Source organism: Amia ocellicauda, chromosome 22 (genome assembly GCF_036373705.1).
Source record: "Amia ocellicauda isolate fAmiCal2 chromosome 22, fAmiCal2.hap1, whole genome shotgun sequence".
NCBI classification, from domain to species: Eukaryota; Metazoa; Chordata; class Actinopteri; order Amiiformes; family Amiidae; genus Amia; species Amia ocellicauda.
The window spans coordinates 13,282,953-13,306,080 of NC_089871.1; the positions used below are offsets into that span (position 1 = coordinate 13,282,953).

At 45.3% G+C, this 23,128-nt stretch overlaps 2 protein-coding genes and 1 long non-coding RNA gene across 4 annotated transcripts in view; 1 reads left to right on the plus strand and 2 right to left on the minus strand.

Moving 5' to 3' along the window:
* Positions 1-5,676, minus strand: part of sbno2b (strawberry notch homolog 2b) — a 56,328-nt gene extending 50,652 nt beyond the window's left edge. For both annotated transcript variants that reach the window (XM_066696377.1, XM_066696376.1), the window contains exon 1: positions 5,529-5,676. The gene's annotated coding sequence lies outside the window, so the exon portion shown is untranslated. The remainder of the gene's footprint in view (positions 1-5,528) is intronic.
* Positions 5,677-7,256: 1,580 nt separating this feature from the next.
* Positions 7,257-10,415, minus strand: LOC136717880 (uncharacterized). Its single transcript, XR_010805242.1, has 2 exons — positions 9,812-10,415; positions 7,257-7,836 (listed from the first exon to the last, which is right to left on the minus strand). It is a non-coding gene; the product is annotated as an uncharacterized LOC136717880 (long non-coding RNA).
* Positions 10,416-12,264: 1,849 nt separating this feature from the next.
* Positions 12,265-22,816, plus strand: tm6sf2b (transmembrane 6 superfamily member 2b). Its single transcript, XM_066695707.1, has 10 exons — positions 12,265-12,651; positions 14,889-14,992; positions 17,623-17,720; positions 18,185-18,288; positions 18,458-18,540; positions 18,627-18,751; positions 19,249-19,350; positions 19,441-19,533; positions 20,432-20,551; positions 21,763-22,816. The coding sequence occupies exons 1-10, from the start codon at positions 12,560-12,562 to the stop codon at positions 21,970-21,972; spliced, it is 1,131 nt and encodes a 376-aa protein (XP_066551804.1). The 5' UTR covers positions 12,265-12,559; the 3' UTR covers positions 21,973-22,816.
* Positions 22,817-23,128: the final 312 nt, after the last annotated feature.

The window sequence follows — 23,128 nt, forward strand, 5'->3', positions numbered from 1 at the left end:
CTGGGCCAGTGAAACACGTCAGAGCTTTAAACATTGGGGTCCTTCACCAGGCAATTAACAAATGGAATCCTATCCGTAAGGAAATTACTTCATTTAAGAGAGAGAGAGAGAGAGAGAGAGAGAGAAAAAAAAAGTCATAATAGCCCATTGGCTGCGGTGGTTTCCCTGCGATCTCCGCAGCGCTATGACTGCCTCGATTGTACCAGTGATTTAGAGTGCAGGGGGATAAAAACATTTAGAAAAATACTTGGGTATGCCCTACGGCCCAGTGAGGCAGCCTGGAGTCCCGTCCCCATTCCTCAGAGGAGTCTCGAGAGGCAACGTGGCAGCTGAGCCCCCGCGAGCACAACTGGGTTACTCCGCCATTAGCAAATACAGGACGCAAAACACACGGCTTCCCTCAGGTGTTCCCGTGGACGACTGCAAGCAGAGCAGCCCGTGATACAGGCAGGTACTGAGGCACAGAGCCTAGTCCTGCGGAGGGGCGGTGCCAGCTTTCGACCCGTAACTGTAACCCAGGCAGGGACAGGGTTGCTTTGTTCCTGGTGCTGCTGTGTGTTAGCCCAGTGTCTGGACCTTCACTGCCAAACCCTGCTCTATCTGCATTCTAGCCAGAGAGTGGCAAAAGGGCCAGACTGATTTAGTTATTTGGCCAGGTGGACAGGGGCACGCAGGTGGCATGAAGCCTGTCGAAAGTCCGTCTAGAAGGAGAAATGGTCTCCTTTCCTTCGCTCCGTTTTGCTGTACGTGATGGACGTGACGTGTCAAACTCTTCTGCTTCTGGTTTCATTTCACCGTCCCACCCCACTCCTTCCACTAGTTCTTGAAAAAGAGGCCGAAACGAGACAATTAAAACATTTAAAAGACCTTAAAACTAACCTGAGGTGGAAAGTCCACAAAAACACCCAAAGAGGATGAAAAGTTTTTAAAAATTGACAAAATCAAAAATAACCAATGAGTCTGCAGTCTAAATGTACATTCACCTGGAATTTTTTTAAATTATGTTTTTTATTCTTGGACACTTCCACTGGCTACCTCAGATCAGGCTGTGTCTGATGGATGTTTATTTAGGGGTGGGGGAACGTACCCAGAAATAACGAATAAAATACAACCACCCCCCAAGACAATGTAATATGTAGTGCTTGCAATTGCAAAAAAATAAAATAAAAGGGTCGTGTTGCATAATGAGTGTGTGAAGTCATCGCAGCAGAAAGGGAACTAAAACAGCACACAGCGAAGAGGACTGGGGGACAGGGGGAGTGCTGGACCGGATGCCAAGAGGACGATACACTGAGGGGAGGAGATGGATGGAAAGCTGGCAACAGAAAATGTATACATTTGCACGAGCCAGTGGAGCACAGATAGCGGGGGTCTTCAGCCTCCTGCACGCACACTGACACAGACTGAAGAGTAAAAGTTTGATCCCTCCTTGTATTTAAGTCTGAAATATATGTATCCATTTCAATGTCGTCACTGTGAGATCAAATAGAGCAGCTTCCCATACAATTCAAAAGCACTGCCTTGAAAGCCTTAAGCCTTTGTGTGTGTGTAATTACAGGCTTAGGAGACTAGTCTCCACCCAGCATTTACAGAGAAAGAGTTAAATATCAATAAGGTTCCACATCTGAACAGGATTTCATATTTTGTTTCGGGAGAATGGGTTTGGATAACAGAAGTCTTGAAATGACTTTGCAGAATTTAAGTCAGAGGTCCCAATGTAGAATGATTCATTGAAAAGAAAAGAAAAAAAACTGTGGGTTGACGTTCAGTTTGAAAAACACAAGAAATAAAAGCTACTTTTGTCAATTTAATCTCTCGGTTTTGACTCAGTGACATGAATCTTCTTCATGTGGAAAGTGTGTTCTGTGTGGCACTATCTGTTAAAGTTCACCAGCTCATTTGTTCTCAGTTGTTGACTCAATTGTTCACTGTACCTTTGCCCACAGAGATACGAAATAAAGGTTAAAAGTTAATTTGGTTTCAATTCTGGGTTTTCTTACCGAAAACAACTTCCTTTGAAAATGCTAACTTACTTGTGATCCGATGCCTTATCATGAAGCTTAGAAATTAAGCCCCCCCAGAGATCAGAAATATTAAGCAGATTAAGGAGGTACCCACAGCCGAGATCAGCACACAAATCCATTCCTAATCCCGACAAGATAACAGTTTGCTAATATGACCCCAATCTCAGACTAAAAAGCCATTTAAGTCTTGAAAATAGCCCAGACGTAAAATGACTAGGAAGTCGAAAAGCTTGTTAATGAACTAAAAGCTATTTCAAGTATCGAAATGCATGGAAACTGACCAATAGAGGCGCAGGTCAATGTAATCACATAAACATTTATCTTCACTTCAAAAGGCATCAGATTAAATCAAGGGAATCCTCCCCCTTCGCTGAAATCATTGATAATATGAATAAGTCGCTGCAGAAGTATGAAGGGTTTAATTTCACATCTGTGGGAAGTGAAACTTTCAGTCATGACTGAGGTACGGCATTGATTGAATTTGTCCTGAATGAATGGGGCGAGCAGCATTCGCAGCCTTCAGATTTAAAGTCTCTATGAACTACACAGAGATAAAGGTTGGAAAAGCCTTCATATTCTGCCCACGTATGAGTTATGATGTTCAGAAAAATCTGTCACCACAATCGTTTTTTTTTTTGGTTTTTTTGGCATGATTGATACCTAGAGAGTGTTTTATTAATCCCAATCAAACAAGGTCAATCTTGCTAAAGCGAAGAAGCTCTCTCTTGCTCTCTCAACAATGAGGTAGCGAGTCATCACTGGGGAGGCTTTACCGGGGTATCAATCTTAAAAGCACGTGTGTGTGTTTGGTTAAGGTATAATGCAGGTCTTAGATGTGATTAGCTGACGAACTGGCAGTGCTGAGTGGACAAGTAACGGGTTTGGGAGTCAAAGAGCTGGCAAAGTAGGGTTTGCCCTTTTCTAAGGTAAAGGAGGAGGAAATCGCCAGGTTTTAATCTGGCATGCGCCATGTGCGGCTTGTTAGCAACGGAGGCCAAGCAGAGATAAACGGAGCTGAGCTGAAGTGACATTAATGCCCTGGTGTCTCTCGCTGGGCAAGGTTCTCAGGGTTCAATGAGACTTTGGTCATTTGGACACTGTCCCACAATTACAGAAGAGAAAAAGACTAGAGAAAACAGAAAGGAATCGAGGTGAATAATGACATGTATAGAAAAGATAAACGACTACCAACACACCCACACTAATCTCTGATTCCCCAGCAATATAGATTAGCTTTGTAATGGAAGCGAGGAGTTCAAGTCAAGTACCACAGACCACAGCTAGATTAAGAAAATAAAGCACTAACACTGAATGGGCTTATACAAATAAATTAAACATTGCCAGCCATTAATTAGGTCCTCGATTAAAGACCTGAACCAGTGGGAGAATTACAAACAAAACAATAAAATGTATCCTACTGTAAAAAAGAAAAAAGAAAACTTAAGCTAAAGAAACAGAAAGGCGGCCGTGTTCATTAATGTCGAAAACGCACGCTTGGAGGGGTACCTCAATTGGCTGTGATAATATCCATCATTTCATGACAGTTAATAATCAGAACGCACATTAGCCCTCCACTCCGGCCCTTTTGTAAGATAAAATATTGGCGAAGTGTACGGGTCCGTGCCTCTGAGTGGAATGGAATGCAGAATCTATTATCTCTCAAAATAATTGAATTTACCGAGCGTCCGTCAGACACATCCTCAGCCCCTTTCTATAAATTATTAACACGGGTACCATAAATATTCACAAGGTTGGACACATCATGCCGAATGCGAACTGGCATTCATCAAGGCTATATGAAATGTTATACAGATGCAGACACACACACACACACACACACACACAAAAGAGACTTGCCTCTGCTCATCACATTACAATCCCAGCATTTTTGGAAGTCCATTTTATTCTGCAAAGATTATTTTGCTTTAAAGCCCTAGAGTAGATCTAAATATTATTAACGCCGCGTCTCGTCAAAATGAGAAGTCCAGCACCACTTATCTCCTAAAATAATAAAACAAAATCAACTCTTGCGACTTTAAGCCTTTTCCTTCCTGCCCTTTGTCAAGATGTCTTCTAATTAAGAAAGGATCACAATCTCGACAAAATATTGCTTGGCACAGATGTACCAGAATAAAGGAATAAAACTCCCAAGTCATTCAAAATAAAAAATCTTGGGGAAGCTTTTCCATTTTCAAAGCCACAAAAAAATGAAGTAATGCAACACTGCAATTTGAATCGGTCTACACTTTTTGCAGATTTATTTTTTCCATTGCATACATATTTATTTGGCACAATATATTACTGAGGAGAATATTGAAGAACAAGGTAAACTTTTAATTAATAAATAGTAACCAGTCTTCACAGGGTTTATACACCAGTGGAGATCCCTGTGTGTGTGTGTGTGTGTATGTGTGTATGTGTGTGTGTGTGTGTGTGTGTGTGTGTGTGTGTGTGTGTGTGTGTATGTGTATTACACACTCCCAGTACACTTGCCACCTCACTAAAGTCTGACGAGGGAGGGATTGGGCATCTCCTAGCATGCCAGCCCTCTCTGTGCCCAGATCACAACATCAGCATGACTTTCCAAAGATGCCAAAGCAGCCGCAATCTGCAGAATAATGTGCAAATGCTCTTTTTGGTCAACTCAAACTTTCAGAGGCTATATAAAATCGATGAAGAATCCACTTAAATATTACAAAACCGTCATGTGATCTCCCCAGTACTACAAAATACACTTGACTAATGCACACAGGCCTGTAGACTATTTTAAAATACAGTCGTTTGATCCAGTCACTGTATAGACGTGTCCATTTCAGCTGCAGATAAAAACATCAATAAACAAATGGAGTCCGTTTCTCTATACAGCATTTTATGATCATGTATACACCGATGCTTTTACGACAGTGTGTCGGGACGCGAACCACCGCAGCCCCAGGATTGGACTAAACGGGTCCCCGTCCAGCAGGAGTTCAATGCGGAGACAAGTCAATCAAACTCAATGAACAAACACAAAAGTGCCAGGGACAGATACCATCGAGATCGGACCACACCGTCGTTTTAAGCCTCTCCCCCCCCCCCCACTTTCAACCGATTCTCGCCCAGTCCCATCATATTCGCCTGTATTGCTGTATAATAATCAGCTCCTCCGATCTCTGCCAGTTAACTTTTCTCTCTCTCTCTCTCTCTCTCTCTCTCTCTCTCTCTCTCACACACACACACACACAAAGGGACGAGTCCTGTGTAGAAACAAACAACACGCAGCCCGACACAAGTACAAAGCCCGACTGATCCCGGGTTATATCCCCCCTCTGATCCACGGCCGAAGGGGGCAAATATACCCGTCTTCGCCGCGGGAGAAGGAGCCGTGTCTTTTAAAGGAGTCGTGAGCGATTTCGGAGAGGAGCGGAGGAGGGGGGGGAGATATAATTACTAAGCCTTCCCGGACCACTAATAACAACCGTGGATATGATTTGGCCCCGTTTAAACGGATCGCAGGTCACTTACCGGGACGAAACGGCAATCTCCGTACACCTGGTCGCCTTCAGCCGCGATCCTGCTCAGTATGAATCTCTTATTTCGTCCGGAATGGGGTTTTAATTTTAGATTTTTCTTGAGGGTTATTTTTTCACTTCCTGATTGACGCCGCCATCTTGGATTAAGTGGATACAGTATTTCCGCTGTGACGTCACTACCCCTCACGACGAGGACAGAGGCGCACTGTGCACATCGTAGCGAATTATTTGCACTATTTTTGGTGTAAGGAAAGACGTATTGTGGAAGAAATGTGGCCTATGCAACAAAGCAGAAGTCTTAAAATGTTATTCAGTAGGTCGTTGTAAACTAGTAGTAGCTGTATAGCCTCATTAAGAAAAGCCACTACGTACGGTTGTGACATGGTAGTTCTAAATTAAGTGTATTTCCAATCTGAATACAATTCCAGCAGATAATCCTGTTTAATTATCCCAGCACATGTCTGAACCAGATGCCACCTGGGGTAGTTCAACATGAAATACGTGCTTTGGGGTGCATTTTATAGGATAGATGTGGAGATCAGGTGCGTTTGTATACATTTAAAATATCTCGTCAATAAATCGATTCACTCAACTGTATTGGTCGTTTTGAACGAAATGCACATATGACATTAAACTGACTGAAACCTGCTTTGGCAATCCCTCACACGCATGGCACTTCGGTAGCGTTTAAATACACTTCTCAGATGCACTACAATGTCAGGAAAGTAGTGCAAAATCAACTTTTAAGTATTGAAATAGTATAGGCCTATATATAGCACAATAAAGTCAACGCAAAAGGCCTGTGCTGTAAGCAGTGCTCCATCTAGAGGCGGTTCCTGCGCCTGCGCCAATGGCCGGTGACGTCGCTACATGCGGAAAACAACCGCGCCGGTGCGGGTCAGACTGGCTGAAGCTTGGTTAAAAAAACTAGGAAACTGAGAGCATACAGGTAGGGTTGGTTGTGTGCGATTTTTATTTTTAATATACGTTTTACAAGGTACAAATACGATGCGTCAGAGCACACTAGCATGGCCAGGCTACAGCACACTGTTGAGATGCTTGGGGGGTCGGGGTCCCGCAGATTCACTCCTATAACCCACTCCACGGGTTCTGTAAATCAGTTAAATCGACACAAATGTAATATTTATCTAGAGAAGAGTAAACAACCTAGCACACTAACTTTGTTTCTTTAAAACACCTAATTTCTCCTTCAAATTACCAACTTATACACACACACACACACACACACACATTTTAAATATCCTTAGTCTTTATCAGTTTTCCTCACCCCTGCACTACACCTCACTCACACCCACACACATATATATTCTTGGGTGTAGTAAAGAAAGGTATGTGTTTTATACCAGAGCAAAAGGCTGAACCCAAATATCCAAGTAACAATCAATTATTAGGTTTGCTAGTTAGAGCTGACTGGGGAGGGGATTTCACTTAGTGGAACAACCACATTTAATATTGAAAAAACAACAACTAAAAACTATAATGTGAATAAGATCAATATCAAACCAAAACACTGTGAAGCCAAGCAAACCGTAATCGTCCCCGTTTTAACCCAGCTGTTTAAGAAGAACTCTGACCAGGGATTCCTAACAACTCCATTCAATTTAACTCTTGGATTCATGTCTCTATTTCTCTTTTTCTCCTACCACAAAAAGTGCACAAGTGGAGACTGTTGGTTGAGAAATTACGGGAAAGCAAATCAATCAATCAATCAATTTTTATTTGTATAGCGCCCTTCGCCCTTCGGGTAGCCACAGAGCGCTGTACAGACTGGTAAACCTACAACAAACGTACAGTAAAATAAACTGCATAAATACAATAAAATAAAAATATAGACCTGTAAACATTTAACATGATCTAGAATAAAGTGAGTGAACATTTAAGTTAATAAACCATTTAGGCACAGAGGACAGAAAAACAAAAAAACTCCTATGGATGGCATGTAGGAGAAAATGAATCTCTGGGGGTCCACGGCTTAGGGCCTAGGCCTAATGGTTGCCTCCCCTCCAGGCAGTATAGTTATTACAGCAGCAAGGAGATCAGAAAGTTATTTATCAGAGCTGCTGGCTGTGCTCTTCCCTCTGGAGGAGGCCTCTCGCTGGCCATCGGGGGTGGAGGGTTTGGGCCATCAACAGATCTTGGGTTGCGATGGCTCGTCAGAACTTGGGTGTGGATGCCCCGTTGACCCTCCGTGGTGAGGTGCCTCTGGGGTGGGTTGTGCCTCATCAGACTTCCATGGTAGGGGACGAGGTGCCTCGTTGGACCCTCGGAGGGGGCTGTTGCTGGAAGACAAGAAGGCAGTTGTGCTCAGATACTGGTCATGCAGTGCAGGACATTTCCAAAGACAGTTGTGCATTGCATGTCCATGGCACACCGGCGGCACTATGGGCTAGAAAAACAGAGACTAAAAAGATGAGTCTTCAGCCATGATTTAAAGGTTAAGACACAGGTGACATCTCTTACATCATTCCACAGCTTCGGGGCCCTATAACTGAATGCTCGACCACCTGCGCTTTTCTTGTGTATTTTAGGGAGCGCTAAGTAACCGGCTTCCTGTGATCTCAATGGCCGACCTGGAGTGTATTCCATAAGGAGATCTTTTAAGTAGGGAGGTGCCAGTCCCTTTAGTGCTTTAAATGTTAGTAAGAGAACTTTAAAGTCTATCCTACAGGCAGCCAGTGAAGAGAAGCCAGTACTGGAGTGATGTGTTCATGTTTTTTTGTTTTTGTTAGGATTCTTGCAGCAGCATTTTGGATGAACTGAAGTGCAGAAATAGCTCTGTTTGTGCTGCCTGACAGAATGACATTACAGTCATTCAATCTAGATGTAACAAATGCGTGTATCAATTTCTCAGTGTCCTGTAATGGGAGGAATTGTCTTAGTCTAGCAATGTTTCTAAGCTGGAGGAAGGAAGATCTCGACACATTCTGAATGTGTGATTCAAAGGATAGATTATGATCACAGATGACACCCAGGTTTCGTGCCATCTCCTTAGGGGAGAAATTAAAGTTATCATTACTCAGTTTTGTTAGTGCATCATGAACAGTTCGATTTTTGTCTCCTAAAATTATGACTTCTGTTTTGTCAGAATTAAGCATAAGAATCCATGTTTTAATCTCAGACAGACAGCAGATTCGTTTTTCTAGGTCTATGGTGTTGTTAGGATTTACTGACAGATATAATTGTGTGTCGTCTGTGACCTGACCCAGCATCGTTCAGTTCATGGCAAAATGGGCTGTTATTCAAGCATGATAGATGTTCAGAACCAGGCTAGGCTACAAAGAGAGGTATGCACTGTGCAACACAAACCTCAGATAACAGACCGTTATTTTTATATTGATCTTATGTACTTCGCAAGCACAAACTTGCAAGCCTCAAACCATCGCGGGCCTCGTTTGACAGCGGCATGACCAATCGCTAGGTCTGCTGGAGGCTTGGTTGTCTCTCTCCCTCGCACGGTCTATACACTTTCTACAAAGCCTTGCTGGGGCTGTAGACAAAACTAAAGTCCCCCAGTTAGTTCATAGATCAATTGCCAAGATGTCTGCAGCGCCGCAGAGGGTAGGAAGGTGTTATAAATCCCACAGAGATTCGAAAGATAAAACGGTGCGGAGGGAGGGAGGAGAGTACCTCGCTGGCTGCTCGTCCAATGCCGTCCATCCAGCCGAACGAGGCCTCATCAAACTTTCATGGCTGTGCCTGCGTACGCGTGTGTGTTTCTGCTAGATAAGTGGTTTGTGTGAGAGGTGTGTGGCAGCTCTTTTTCAGGTTCCTGCCGTGACTTTTTTTTAGATTGATGTTCTAATACAAACAAAGCCTTACACACACACACACACACACACACACATATGTATGTATATATATATATCAGCAGCAGCAGCAGCAACCTTTATCCATCCGCTGCTTAAGAAAATGCATATATATATATATATATATATATATACATACACATCCTTAATCACAGGAAGTGGTAGAGAAAAAGATGGCTATGCATTGCTGCAGTCCTGGTGATAACTGGTGATATAGAAGAGTGTCCTTGCAAAAAGTGGAGAATAAAAACTGTGTATGTGTGTGTCCCATAATTATTTTGGAAACAGTTCAATCGTTTATATATAAGAAACAAGGGTCTCAGAGAAACAATGCATGATGGGAACTACTTTTCACCTCATGTGTTAGATTATTTTACCTTGTAATGTAAATCCATTTAACATGAATTTACCCACACCAGACCCTCGTGAGAAGCAGGCCCAGACTCACCCTGCAGGGATCCATCTTTCTGTCCTCTTCTGAAGGAAGTGCAGATTAAGCCCTGGTTGCTACGCTCTTTGTTGCTCTTGACATCTCTGCAGCGTTATTGAGCGCCAGTGCTGGGAAAGGGGCCAGCTGTTTCCAGTAAAGCAGCGTCTTTCTTCCTGGTACGAATGTCTCGCAGAGATTCCCATCAGAGGGACGAGCCACCGGGTCTCTGTGTGATTTCCTCTGTGTCTCTGCACTTGCAGGGGGACTGTACGGGCCAGGGTTCAAGCTTGGCTTCTGGCTAAATCACACAGAGACTGGTATTCCTGTCATCCGATTCGGGACAAGCACACCTCAATCAAACCAATCAATTTGTATTCAGTATAGCGCCTTTCGCAGGATGTGGGATTGGAAGAATCGCCTCGAAACGTGTCTCCTGCTTGGGGGGTTTCACTAAAACGTCCCTCATCAATCCCGGGATGTGCTTCCCGTTTTAAAAGCAGTAGTGCCCCTCCAGAAGCCAGCTGCAACGTCCTCACAACGTCCTAACCACACTAGACAGGAAGAAAAAATCCAAACCCAAACCCAAAGGTTATCAAGATTCGAGCTCTAATTTTCACTTTTTTTCCAGAGTGTTTTGTGCTGTCTGGTGTATTTTGACTCAACGGTAAAATCACTGCTCACCTTGGCTTCCTCTTTCCAACGCGCTGGAATTTCCCCCCTGCTGGAGCATTGCTGCTGGGCTCTGTCACAATCTTTGGGGCTTTTTTTTTTTTTTTTTTTTTTTCAGATAGCTGATGGGAGAAAATAAAGAAAAGCATTAAAAACCATTCTTCATTCCTAGAATCTGAAGTTACTATGTTTAACATAACCATAATGCCTTAAAAACAAACCACAAACAACAGACACTAAGTGGGAAAGTGTTTTGGGTACTTTTGATACTTTTAAATGACTAACTACTAATAATAAACTAATTTGAGTTATTAATCTCCCTAGATGCAGCAGTGTCTTAATGCAGCCAAGAAAATGGGGCCAGGGCCACTGACTTGTGTAATTCTGGTTAGAATTATTAGCTTAAAATGTTATTTTTCTCATCTCGTCATTTCCGACATTTCAGGACACACTTGTGATTTCAGTCTGCACTTCATATAACTTTGATGTGGCCCTGTCTAGATGCCAAAAATATTATATTTTCATGATTGTTGCAGCAAGATTGTGTGACCCACGTATGAATTTCAGCTTTGTGTATCGATTCGGAGAGGCCAGGTGCAGTAGCTGATTGTTAGGAAACGTTTTCCCCCAAGGCCACAGAGAGACAAAGGAGGAGTGTGTGGTCAAGTTTGGGGTACTTTACTAACCTCATTAACGTCATGTAGTTGTCCAGTAACCAAAGGGAGTAATCTTCTATATGATAGTATGTTAGATGTGTCTTCCCGCCAAAGCACTTTGTTAGAGCTGAATAAACAATTGTATTGTTGTTCTAATTAATTCAGGCCCTGAGAGTTCCTAACCTGCCTCTCCATCGAGGGAGTAGCTTTCTCCCTATCAACTTCATATCACTTTATGTAATACAATCAATAAGGAACAGCTTGGTAACTTCAAATGTTTGGTGGGATCAATCGTCAGATTTGTTTCCATTATTTAATGTAAAGAAATGTTAGGTTTCTTTTTTGTTTTTGTTTTGAAAAAATAAAATGATGCCAGTTTATAAGATTGATTATTGATTATTATTTAGGTGTTAGATAATATTTGTCCCTATACACTGGTTGTGAAATACTGATTAATGAAATGACAAAACAGGACTGTATTTAATCTTTGAACAGGACAACCATTAGTGATGTTTGACCATTTGGCGCACTCTGATGGACTGAGCTGGTAAATGCAACTCAATACAAACAGTTTGGGTGTAATTAAACCGGCTAAACCCTGAATAAATGCACTTTGTACTTTTTAAAAGTCCATACTTTAGTTTCTAAATATAAAGATACGCCTGCAACAGATCTACTTTTGCTTAGTATCTTTTGTTTGTCATGCTATGTTATAGGTTTGGTTCATTATACCATCACAAAATATTATATTAAACAGATATTCAGTGTTAAACAATCATATTCAAAACGACATACCAGAGCTGCTATGTTAAAATCAAACGGGTAAACTAGTCCAACTGGACGGACAAGTTATCCAAGACAGGAAACAAAATCAGAAATAATACGCAAATAACCGAAAAGCAAAATGAAATCATGCAATGAATTTGGGTAATACGTATTAGTTATTTAAATGCTTCTCTAATGACTTAACGCACATACTTGCGCAACAAGGGCTGCATTGTGTATTTCAGTTACAATAATCCCTCACTGTATAATCCCCGTTTCCCACTGTTAAAACAGACCAGAAACGCAGGTCGGTTCACTATCACACAATGCACATTCTGCTATCCATTCAGACCCCCAGTTTGTGCTCCAGTAACAGTGTAACATCTAGCCAGGTAGTCGTGGTTATGGACTTTGGATGCAGACTGGTGTAGAAGGTGACGCAGCCTGGGGGGGGATGTTGCTCAACTTCCCTGCAACACTATAACTGCAGTTTTGTAGCTACAAACTGGCGCAACTTGCCGGGGGGAAGAGAGTCCGGAATACAGAATCGCACCACAATGCAAGTTTTAATTGAAGCACAGTAAACTCAGCGTCATTTGCTCTGTCTTGTCCAGTTGGCAGTGTTGGGTAATCCAACGTTTGGTTCCTCTGAGTGCTAAGGAAGCAGCTGAGGAAGATGAAGGTGCCTCAGGAAATCTGCGTGTTTCTCCTGTCCCTGTCATCCCTGGGGGTCATTTATGCCGTGAACAACATGCCATCTCTCCAGGAGTAAGTATGCATACGTGGGTTTGCTCACCGTGTCCTGTTTGCCTTGTTGTATGTGGTTTCTTGTGCAGAAATAGATCCAGATACCCCATTTTAAAAGGCCGACAGGTTGAATGACTGCACTTCTAATTTCAGAACTGTGACCAAGAGTTTATTAATCCATTGGAATTTTTAAAAACGCAATTCATTTTGGTTTGTTGCAGCAAAACTAATTTAACAGAAAGATAATAAATAATAATAATAATAATAATAATAATAATAATAATAATTCAATTTAAAGATTTTATTCCAGTTAGGTTTGTTATCTGTGCCCAGACTAGATGTTAGGGAGGTTTTTTTAATGATTGAATGGACCTTTTCTTTGCCAGCAAACACTTTTACACCCGAACTAGCCTGGCCTGGGCACTAATGGCCGGTAGGGGGCACTAGACACTCAGCGGTCACAAAAAATAGTATTAAGAGAAGAATACATCGATGCATTGACACGTATTAAAACAGTGAATTAGAGTTTACTTATTACTTTAGGATAAAGACACTCTGGGGTGTCACATTTTGAGCACTACAATATAGTACATCAAATATATATCAATATGTTAGCCATGCAATCTTAGAACAGTGCTTTCTAAAACTAAATTCTGACCAGGGCACTTTACAAAATGAACTGGGCCTTACTGAGATAGACACTGTTTTATGTTGAACATCAGTGCCAAATCAGTTGCTTTTGCATGTATGCACGTATGAATGGAAAGAAAAGGAGAGACTTTGATCCCGCCATTGATTTCTGTGTTTCACGAGTCACTGCTCGCTGGATTTGAAATCAGCACTAGGAGAGTCTGCGAATATCAGTGGAGCCTGCAGGTCACGGCACGCTGTAACCGCTGAAGGAAACAGACAGTACACTGCGGCCCTTCTCCCCGAACGCCCGTTGTGAACAGAACACCTGAAGCCATTGTACAGCCGGCTCAGAGACGCGCAGAACAAGAACAATCTGCTTGGGGGACATTGAATGAAAGCCAAGCAGACAGCAAAAGCCCTGTTCTGTGAGCGGGATCTATTTCACTCCCTGAAGCCGGTATTATATAGGATGATGTCATCCACGTAGCCAGGCTCACACACTCTGTTCTGCTCATGCCGTGAAACATCCCTATATCTGCTCTGTAATCGACCACACTTCACTGATCTCTGGGTGCACTGGGGACCCCCTGCCCCAGACAGAGAAGTATAAATGAAACCTCGCGCTGACTGGGCTGGGGGGCCTAGCTCAGATCGGGTCTGGGTTGCAGACACAGACAGCTGCCGCCTGCCTTTCTCCTCCCTCCAGCGGCCAAACGAGAGGAGACAGCCGCCCAGGGCAATGCGAAAACCGTTGTGAGGGGATTCAAGAGAGCTTCTGACACTGGCGCGGGAGATGGGCTGTAAAAATACCTTTTAGTGCCTTTTCATCTGCTGTGCCGCCAACAGCAAATCCGCGGCTCCGTGTGACCGCTGCCTTTTAACCCTAAAAGATGTAGATTTATGGCATCCAGTATGTCTCCCTCTGCGCCGTTTGATTTTATACCCTGCAGCGCATTCGTTCTTTTCAGTTCTTGTGTCTCGTTTTGTTTTCGTTGGCCATTTTAAAGCTTGCTCTGCTTTTTTTTTTTTTTTTTTTTTTTGCTTGAACGATACTAAAAAGAGGAAATTACATCTCTCGACCTCCACCAGTACAGTTCTTTGCCCCCTGCCCATGACAGACTTATTTTTGACTTATTCTCGGGCCTCCGACAGTGCTGCCGCTGAAGCACTATTTGATAGCAATCTTCCACCTCCCGTATCGAGGGCTGTATTCTGGTTCACTAATTACTGCCTCCTATCGTTTCTGTTCTACCACCGCAACCTTTGCCCTCGCACTATTTACGCTTCTTGTTAAGTTAATAAAGTGGATGCGTGTGTGTGTTTTTTTTTTTAATTGGAGTTGCTCTGTTGCCAAATAACCTTAGGTTTGAGGATCTGAGATGAATCATCCACAGCAAGCACACTCTGTATATAGATATGCCAGGAGTACAGAGAAAGAAAGACGGGAAAAATCGAAGGGAAGTCTCTTGAGGTTTAGTACAGGTCGAATTGAAAGATTTATTTACAACAGCTTGAACTGGGCAGAAACCAACCAAGAAAGTATATATTTATAATTGATACTTGAATCCATCTACTGCTCATGAAATCCCCCAGAGTAAAGGTTCTCTCTGCGTTTCTCTCCCCAGTCCTGTGTCTATCCTGGTCGTCGGCGCCGTTGTGCTGGCGGCCATGTTTGTCATGGTTTATTATGGAGTCCGCACCAATCCACCCCAAGACCCCCTCTTCTACGGTGAGTACCCGGACCCGGCTCCGTAACATCGGCTCTTGGACAACACCCGGAGAAAGGCATCTCGGCAGTGCCAGGAGCCTCAGGAATCTTAAAACTAAAATTAGGCTGCTCTCAAATGTTTCATCTGTCTTGCTCAGATCAATGAACATTAGTGTATTGAAGAGTGCTTTGTGACGAAAATGATTATCGACCGCTGCCCTGAAAAACGGTTTTACCGGGATCGAAGCACATCGCTAGGCACAGCGCTTCCTCAGAGCCTGTGCCTCCCTGAATTTAGTTTTGGATGCTTTTTTTTGGGGGGGGGGGGGTTGTGTCCTAGCTCTTGCCAAATCAACAGCTGCCATAGTTCACGAGAAAGAACATCACTTTTCTAAGATCCTTTGCGTCTTTATAAATAAACAAGTTTATTTTCCAGCCATAGACCTTCACACTCCAGCTCCCATGATGCAGTGTGGGCCATAGCCATAATGTGTTCCCGGTCTGATGTTTCAAGCTTCACGTTTTGAGCGCTTTCCTTAAAATCGGAATGATGTGGCACCCAGCAGCAGGGGTATTTTTAGGACTCATCTGAAGTTTAAAAAGGGTCCCAGTGTGGGATGTCTGGCCGTGCTCATTATCCACATCTCAGAGGGGGCTGGAGATGGACAGCAGAAGGGTGTGGGGGTCAGAACTAAAGGTCACAGCAACAATAAGCAGGGATACAGTAATCCTTCGCTATACCTGTGAGGCGGAGGAGCTTACCGTAGCGCTCCGTTGGATTAGCAGAGGAGGAGAGCGGCCATATCGTTATCTATCCCGAGTGTCTGTCAATAGCGAGCAGGCGCGGCTGATATCGATGTCTGAACCGCTCCCTCTCACAGAAGGCTTAATTCTGATACCCTCCGATCCATCACAGAGGTTTTAAGAGTGGCCAGTGCTGACACCCTGTGAAACAACGGAGATCCACACTAAGGGCTGGGTTTTAAAAGGCCTGCAATCATCAAAAACACAAAAAAACAAACCCACATTGACTTTGGACTGATTTACTACCTGCCCACGCCATTTCAGATCCACCCACCAGTAATTATGTTGCTCAAAGCATCCGTAACGGGAACATCGAAACAGGAACAAGCAGCTATTCACTCCCCTTATCATTCCTCGTGTTGCTGATGTTAGTGCAGTTAAAATGTAAAAAAAGAATTGGATCGAATTCCTAGTCACCGTCAAGTCAAGGTCTCTCAAACCGGACCTCCAACACGCGGCTGGGAATAATCCCATCGCCGGCGAGGCTGTAAATTTGCATTCTCAGCCTGGCACTCTTTAATAACATTAATGGACAGTGCCGCGCCGTGCGTGCGGCGTCTCAGGTGCGATTCCACTAGCGCAGAAGGTAGGCGCTAAATTAAATGTCACGCCCTGTTAGGAACAAGACAGGACGTTATTAGAAGGAGAAGGAATACGGGATTGGTAGTTTGTATCGCAGCGGGCGTGTTATTTCATGTCTTACCTTGTTCTACGGCTTTGGGTTTCCTGTCGCCGTTTTCTTGCTGATTGCTCTGTTGTTATCCGTTCTTGCGAAAATGGGCTACAAATAACAATAAGAAGTCACAGCTGGTGCGCGCTTTCGATGCATCGATGGGCTTCAGAGTCTTTGGTGACATTAATCTAAACTAGAGGAAAATGTACCGTTATTATACAAACAACAGACCAAACCAGACAGAGCAAATGGAGTTACAGAGAACGCTGCAGAAACGCAGAGGATCTATGGAGCCTTTAAGAGCTCTCAACAGAAAGCATTGTAAAGATGTGAGAGGGAAGTCATGCCTCCACTCTGCCCCGCAGTACCAGGGCGCTTTTAACCCCAGGTCGGAGCAGTAGGCTTTAGAAAAACTCAACCTGCGGCCCCCAATATAAATCTCCTTCATACCCGACAGCTTGCTCACATCATTATCTCTCTCCACAGCAGAGAAATCAATAACTGGTTAGAAGGAAAAGCTTATATAAGAGCGCTCCTTCCCCCCCCCTCTCTCTCCCTATATATATATATATATATATATATATATATATATATATATATATAGGGGGAGAGAGAGAGAGGGGGGGAAGGAGAAGGAGAGGGGGGGAGAGAGAGAGGCGAGAAGGAGAGGGGGGGAGAGAAAGAGGCGAGAAGGAGAGGGAAGGAGGGAGGGAGAGAGAGAGGGCCAAGGCGAGAGAGAGGAGGAGAGGGGGAGAGAGTGAGGGGGAAGGCGAGGGAGAGAAGGGGGGAAGGGGAAAGAGGAAAAGGGGTGAAATGGTGTTTAACTCTTTGCTAACCAAAGTATTGTAGGATTCAGGGGCTAGGTACTAAAAAACAAAACAACTGAAGAATATGTCAGTGTGTCTGTGGCAGGAGTGTCACACACAGGACCTCAAAGCAATGTAAATGTCTCTGTCAGCTGGGAGGATGCATATGAGGTTGAAGATCTCTCACTCATGAATATTTACTGCATACAATTAATAAATATCCCAACAGAGTGTAGAGCTGAACAGACTCACTGCGCTGCCATCCCCCCATCCCCGTCTAGGAGCGCTGCGTATCTGAACACATCTCCCAGACACCTCAATTAAAACGCACAAAAAACGCACTAAACGCCCCGCTCTCTGTCCTGCAGTGTTCGCCGTGTTCTCCTTCACCTGCGTCATCGACCTGGTCATCGCGTTGGAGGAGGACGACTACGTGTCTGGGTTCATGGAGTTTTACATGAAGGAGGTCAGTGCCGAAGGTCTTATCACACCCCCCAGATCTGTACACCAGCCCGTCTGTCATCTAGAATACAACATTTTGTGTCGCAGAGTTTCAGGGAGGGGAACACAATTTCCAGACATAGGTTGTGTTTGTTTTGCTCCAGAAGTTAAAAACAAATACCCGAGTGTAGAAAAATCCCTGCTACCAAATACCCTGGAGGAAGAACTAGGTTATCAATCAATCACTCCCGGAAAGAAATGCTTATTTAAACAGGTTTGTGTGTCTGTGTGTGAGAGAGAGCTATAAACACATAGTCAGGTTCCTCATGTATCCAGTAAAATTGAATTTTCTATTCTTCCAATATATTCTCTAATGGGCCCGTAGAGCAGAGTCAATGATGCTTAGCTTTGAACACTAGATAACATCGTCAGCGCTGCAGTCAGTCCCGGCCCCACTCACAGCAACCCGTCGTTGTGCTTGATTGACAGGGGGAGCCGTATCTGCGCACAGCCTTTGGAATCTTGATGTGCTACTGGGACGGCACGGTGCACTTCGCCCTCTATCTCCTCATGGTGCGGAGGTTGGCCAACAAGTATGTACAGCTCCGTTCTCCTCTCCTCGATTGTGCATCCCAGGAGCACGTGACTGAAAACCATTTATGGTTTTCAGTCACGTGTTCCTGGGATGCACAATCCCCCCAGTAACCGGCCCACCTTCACAACAGGCATAACCAGTGTGCGTTTGTGACTCTCGCCCCGCAGGCAACACTACCGCAGCGTGGGGCTGTTCTGGGTGGGCTCCCTCCTGATCAACATGATAGTTTTCCTGCCGGGCAACGTCATCGGTAAGGAGAACCCCAGACATCACGCAGGGTGGGCACACTCGCTTACGCTGGCATGTATTTTAACACGCCGTGTCCTCGCCCCGCAGGGAAATACGGCTCAGACATCCGCCCGGCCTTCCTGCTCAACTTGCCCTACATCTTCGTGCCGATATGGGCGGCCATCACGCTGTTCCACAGGCCCAGAGAACTGCCCGTTGTGCCCGCTGACAAGGTGAGTCTGCGCCCGCCTGTGCTTTTAAACTGGCTGGCCACGACCATAGCGATCATTTATTCAGTCGATGCCTTTATCCGCGTTGTTGGCTCGCATTCAGAAACCACAGCTGCAGGGATGAGTTTGAAGAATTGATATTAAAGCACGCCATGTCCAGTTACAGCAGGGATACTTTTCTAGACTGCATTGTCCGGCGCGGTCACCGGGCTCTCCGCAGAGCCGGTCGGCACGTTGACAGCGATACAGCTCTTGTTTATCTGCTCTGCCCTCGGATGCTCCGCACGAGGCCTGCCAAGAAAGCAACAAACGTTCCTCAGTTTCATTTCAAGTGACTAAGCATTGTTCCCCCCCACCCAGCTTGGGTCTCTCTCTCCCGAGTCCTTCAGCAGTTCTTGCCTTCTGAACGTCAAAAATAAATCAATAAAAAGAGTATAGAAGTGTAATAATGGTGTAGTAAAGCATGTGCTACTCTCTCTCCCTCCCTCTCTCTCTCTCAGGTCGAGTCTGAGCAGAAGAAATGGCTGTGGCAGCGCCCCGTTGACTCGGTGCTGCTGATCTTCCTGCTGGGTGCCATGGTCTTCATCCTGTTCAGGGGCTTGGTGAGTTCAGAGTAATGTCAATTACATTTTAAAATAAAAATTGTAATCACAAATCACAAACCTCATTTTGTCTTTCCTGCTGTGTTTCAGGTTGTCCTCGAGTGTCCTCTGAACGCTTGCTTCCTCTACATCTATCAGTACGAGCCCTACCTGAAGGACCCAGTGGCTTACCCCAAAGTCCTGGTGAGTCCCAGTGCACGTCTCCGAGTGTGTGAAGAACAAGCTGCTGTTAAATCAGAGGAAGCCCATTGGCTGATAAAGATGAGCCCTCGACACTGGCTGAGTTTTAAATCACAGAAACAACCACAGGATGAAAGGCCTTTTGAAGGTTGGGCCCTGACTCGGCTCCTGGCCTTTCCACTGCTCTGGTTAAACGGTGCCCCCGCTGGACTGAGCCGCGGCACTGCGGGTGGGGCCCAGCAGCACTGTCTCCTGTTCTGAGACTGGATGACTTTCTGGCCTTTTCTTTTTATCGGTTTTATTTATTTTTGTCATTATTATTATTACGGGGTCTTGTTACTGGGTTTTTCTTTCTGTTTCTCTATTTTGCCCTGTCAATAGGTTATCAAAAGTCCTTGTTCAGGGCTTGTGGTACGGGGAGTCATCGATCAGCGAGGAATGACCCAGAGAGCGGTTGATAAGCTAATCCTTCCGCTGAGTGATTCGATCTCAATCAGCCAAGCGCGGGGTGAGGGCGGGGGGCGGACGGGACGCCCGCTCTGGATTCTGCTCCTCCCGTCCGCTGACCTTTTAAATTATTGACGAGGTGATAGGAGAGGAGTGGGCCGGCCCCCTGTGGCACAAATCAGGGCTGCACAGCATCCTCTACTTCTTTAATGAGCTCTGTGCCGGTGTGCAACAGCTCCCGTCTCCTCGTTCGCCAGAAAAACATCGGCTCTCACTTCATAGTCTGAGTGAGGATGCAATCTAATTTGGCTAGAGTTCATCAAAACACGGTGTTTGCAGTGCATGATCTCTTGGGTATGCATCACGGGAGGGGGAGGAGCCTAACCACATTCTCCACCCCAGGAACGCCCCGGGTCCCGTCTCAAGGCCCTGATTGCTGTGTGCTCTGTTACAGATGCTCCTGTACATGTTCTACGGCCTGCCCCTGCTGGCTGCGTTCACCTACGGGCTGGTGAAGCCGGGCTGCACCTGGATGCTGGACTGGACCCTGTTCTTCGCAGGAGGAGTAGCTCAGGTACAAACCAGTCTGCGGAAACACTACAGCTTCGGCTACACTGTATTGCGTAAGCCTAGCAGATGGGATGACATAAACCCACTACACCCACACAGTGATTTTATCAGGTCTTCTAAAATGTACATGTTTTTATTCTTTATAAGGCAGTTGTCACAAGGCGGCAGTTTACCAATTATGGTGAATACAGTCTGCTACCTCGTCGGCAGGCAAGCGACCCGGGTTTCTGACAGTCTGCATCGCTGTTCTTTTAACTCCAGCCTTTATCTCGCATGAAAAATGGCGTTTGAAGTTATGAATTCCTTCATCTGGGAGGAGAATGGGAGGTGGGGAGTTAGGGTTGGGGGTGGACAACAGCAAAGGTGATAATGACTGCGTTATCCCTGGTACAGCGCAGTTGCATCGACATCACAACGCAAAGATCACGGCGACGACGCACCCTCTGTCATTCATTAGAAGACATCAGTGCGGCACGGCTCTCAGATCTGGATGTAACCCCCTCTCTCCCCGGCTTTCATTTCTTATTTTTTCTTATTTTTTTTTTTTTTATCCCAGCATGGGAATAGGACCAGCTATCAAACATCTCTTTGTGATCAAAGTCCCGTCCTGTGTAAACGCTGGTTCTTCAACGCCCTCCCCCCTCAGCAGGGGGTGGGGGCAAATCCTCTTGGGAGTCGGCGCCATTAATCAAAAAGAGCGAACGCACAGTGTAGCGTCTGCCCTCCTCGCACGCGAGACGCTAGCCTGTGATATTAATAAAAGCTGCTCCAAAGGGGAACACGGCACTGCTTTAATACCAATTTACTCTGTCATTTGTAAAGTCCACCACAATACAGAGAAGAATGGCGCCGTTTGTAATTTTATGGAGCAACAGCTGCAATTAACCCAATCCAATTACTTGATGCCTTTGTCAGTCTCGTATTGGAATGGCTTGCTGTAATTCAAACTGATTACCCATCAGATTGGTTCACTGTAATAGACTACAGCAGCAGTAGCTGTGTAGGAGGTCATTACTTCAGCTCCACAAGGCATATGTTTTGCGTTGTTGTTTGGGTGTGTGTTGCGTCTAGCTTTATTTCCTCATCTGGAAGAGTCCTGGGACATATCGACAGGGGAAAACAAGGAGAGTCTAATAAAAAACAGGATTGTGAATTGAGTAGATGGAGGTGCGACAGTATAATGACATGTTTCTCCTTCCTGCCTCTCTCACCCAGGCCCAGTGGTCCCACATCGGGGGGTCCCTGCATCCCCGGACCCCCTTCACGTACCGAGTTCCCGAGGACACCTGGTGGCCCGTGCTGCTCTTGAACCTCGCCCTGGCTCTGGGGCCCCAACTTCTCGCCCTGCGCTGCCACAGTTCCCCCGAGTTCTTCCTGAAGACCGTGCCCCCCGGCCAGGCCAACCAGGAGAAGAAACGTAACTGACAGCACTCTCCCCCCCGCCCGCCCACGGCCACCCACTGACACTGTCATGCAGATTCACACCCCCACTGTGCTAGGCTGTGCCGAGACCCAACTGAAGCCTCCTGCACTGACCCGGGCGACTGCAAGTGACTGTAGACTTGGGACGTCCCTCTGGATCGAGACTACAGGAACTAGAATTGCTGCTGGAACTAGAATCGCTGCAACTATACTAACCCTCCCCCTTCCCCAGCCGAGATGAATTCACTTTCACAATCTGACTGCAGCGACCCTCTGGACTTTGAAACGGCACTGATGCAACACGCCTAAGAATCTGGACTGTGGAACTGAGATTACTATAACAACATCACCTCGGGACACAGACTGGCATTAATCAGGGCAGCAGAGCCAATCCAAGCTTCTCATCACAGAATGAATACGGCACAGGCAATCTCGAAGCCTGCTTACAGAGTTATCGTGGCACTGTTCCTAGAGTTCATAAACCAAATGCCACAGCAGGCTGGCTGAGCGCAGAATGGAGACACACACAAAAAAGACAGGGCTGTGCAAACTGGATGTCAGCAAGGATCACGGATCGCCAGCACATTTTTTCTCTGTTATCTGTGTCTTATGTTTCTTTTATACAGAAACTGTTTACGGATTCATTTGAAGTTTTGCATGTTCTGTGTGAATGTAACTCCTGACCTGTCCAATCCCTCGCTCCTGTGACCCAGTGATAGATTTGTGTGAAAGGGCTTTTCTGCATTCGCCGGCCCTTGAGAAAATTACAGTCCATTAACCACTACCCTGCAGGGGAAACGTTGTTTTGAATTTGTGAGGCACATAAAAGAAACTCCTTTTCACTGCCCGGCTGAACCAGTGCTTCCTTTAGAGAGCGAGCCTCCCTTTGAACCCATATGAGGTGCATGGCCGAGTTTCAGACAGGCTCAGAGCCCCGTCTGGGGTTTTAGAACTCACACTTTCCCCGCAACGTGTTCTCGTCGCGGCCTGGGACCCGCAGTGAGGTTATTTCGAAGAGCTTGGTGTGCAGTCTGTGGCTGCAGGCTGTGGGGATGCAGCAAAGCAATTCACACTTAGTTGGCGGCATCTCATTAAAATACGCCCACTGTTACACTGAGAGCACAAGTGTCACAAAAACAAAACGATGGAGAGGAACATT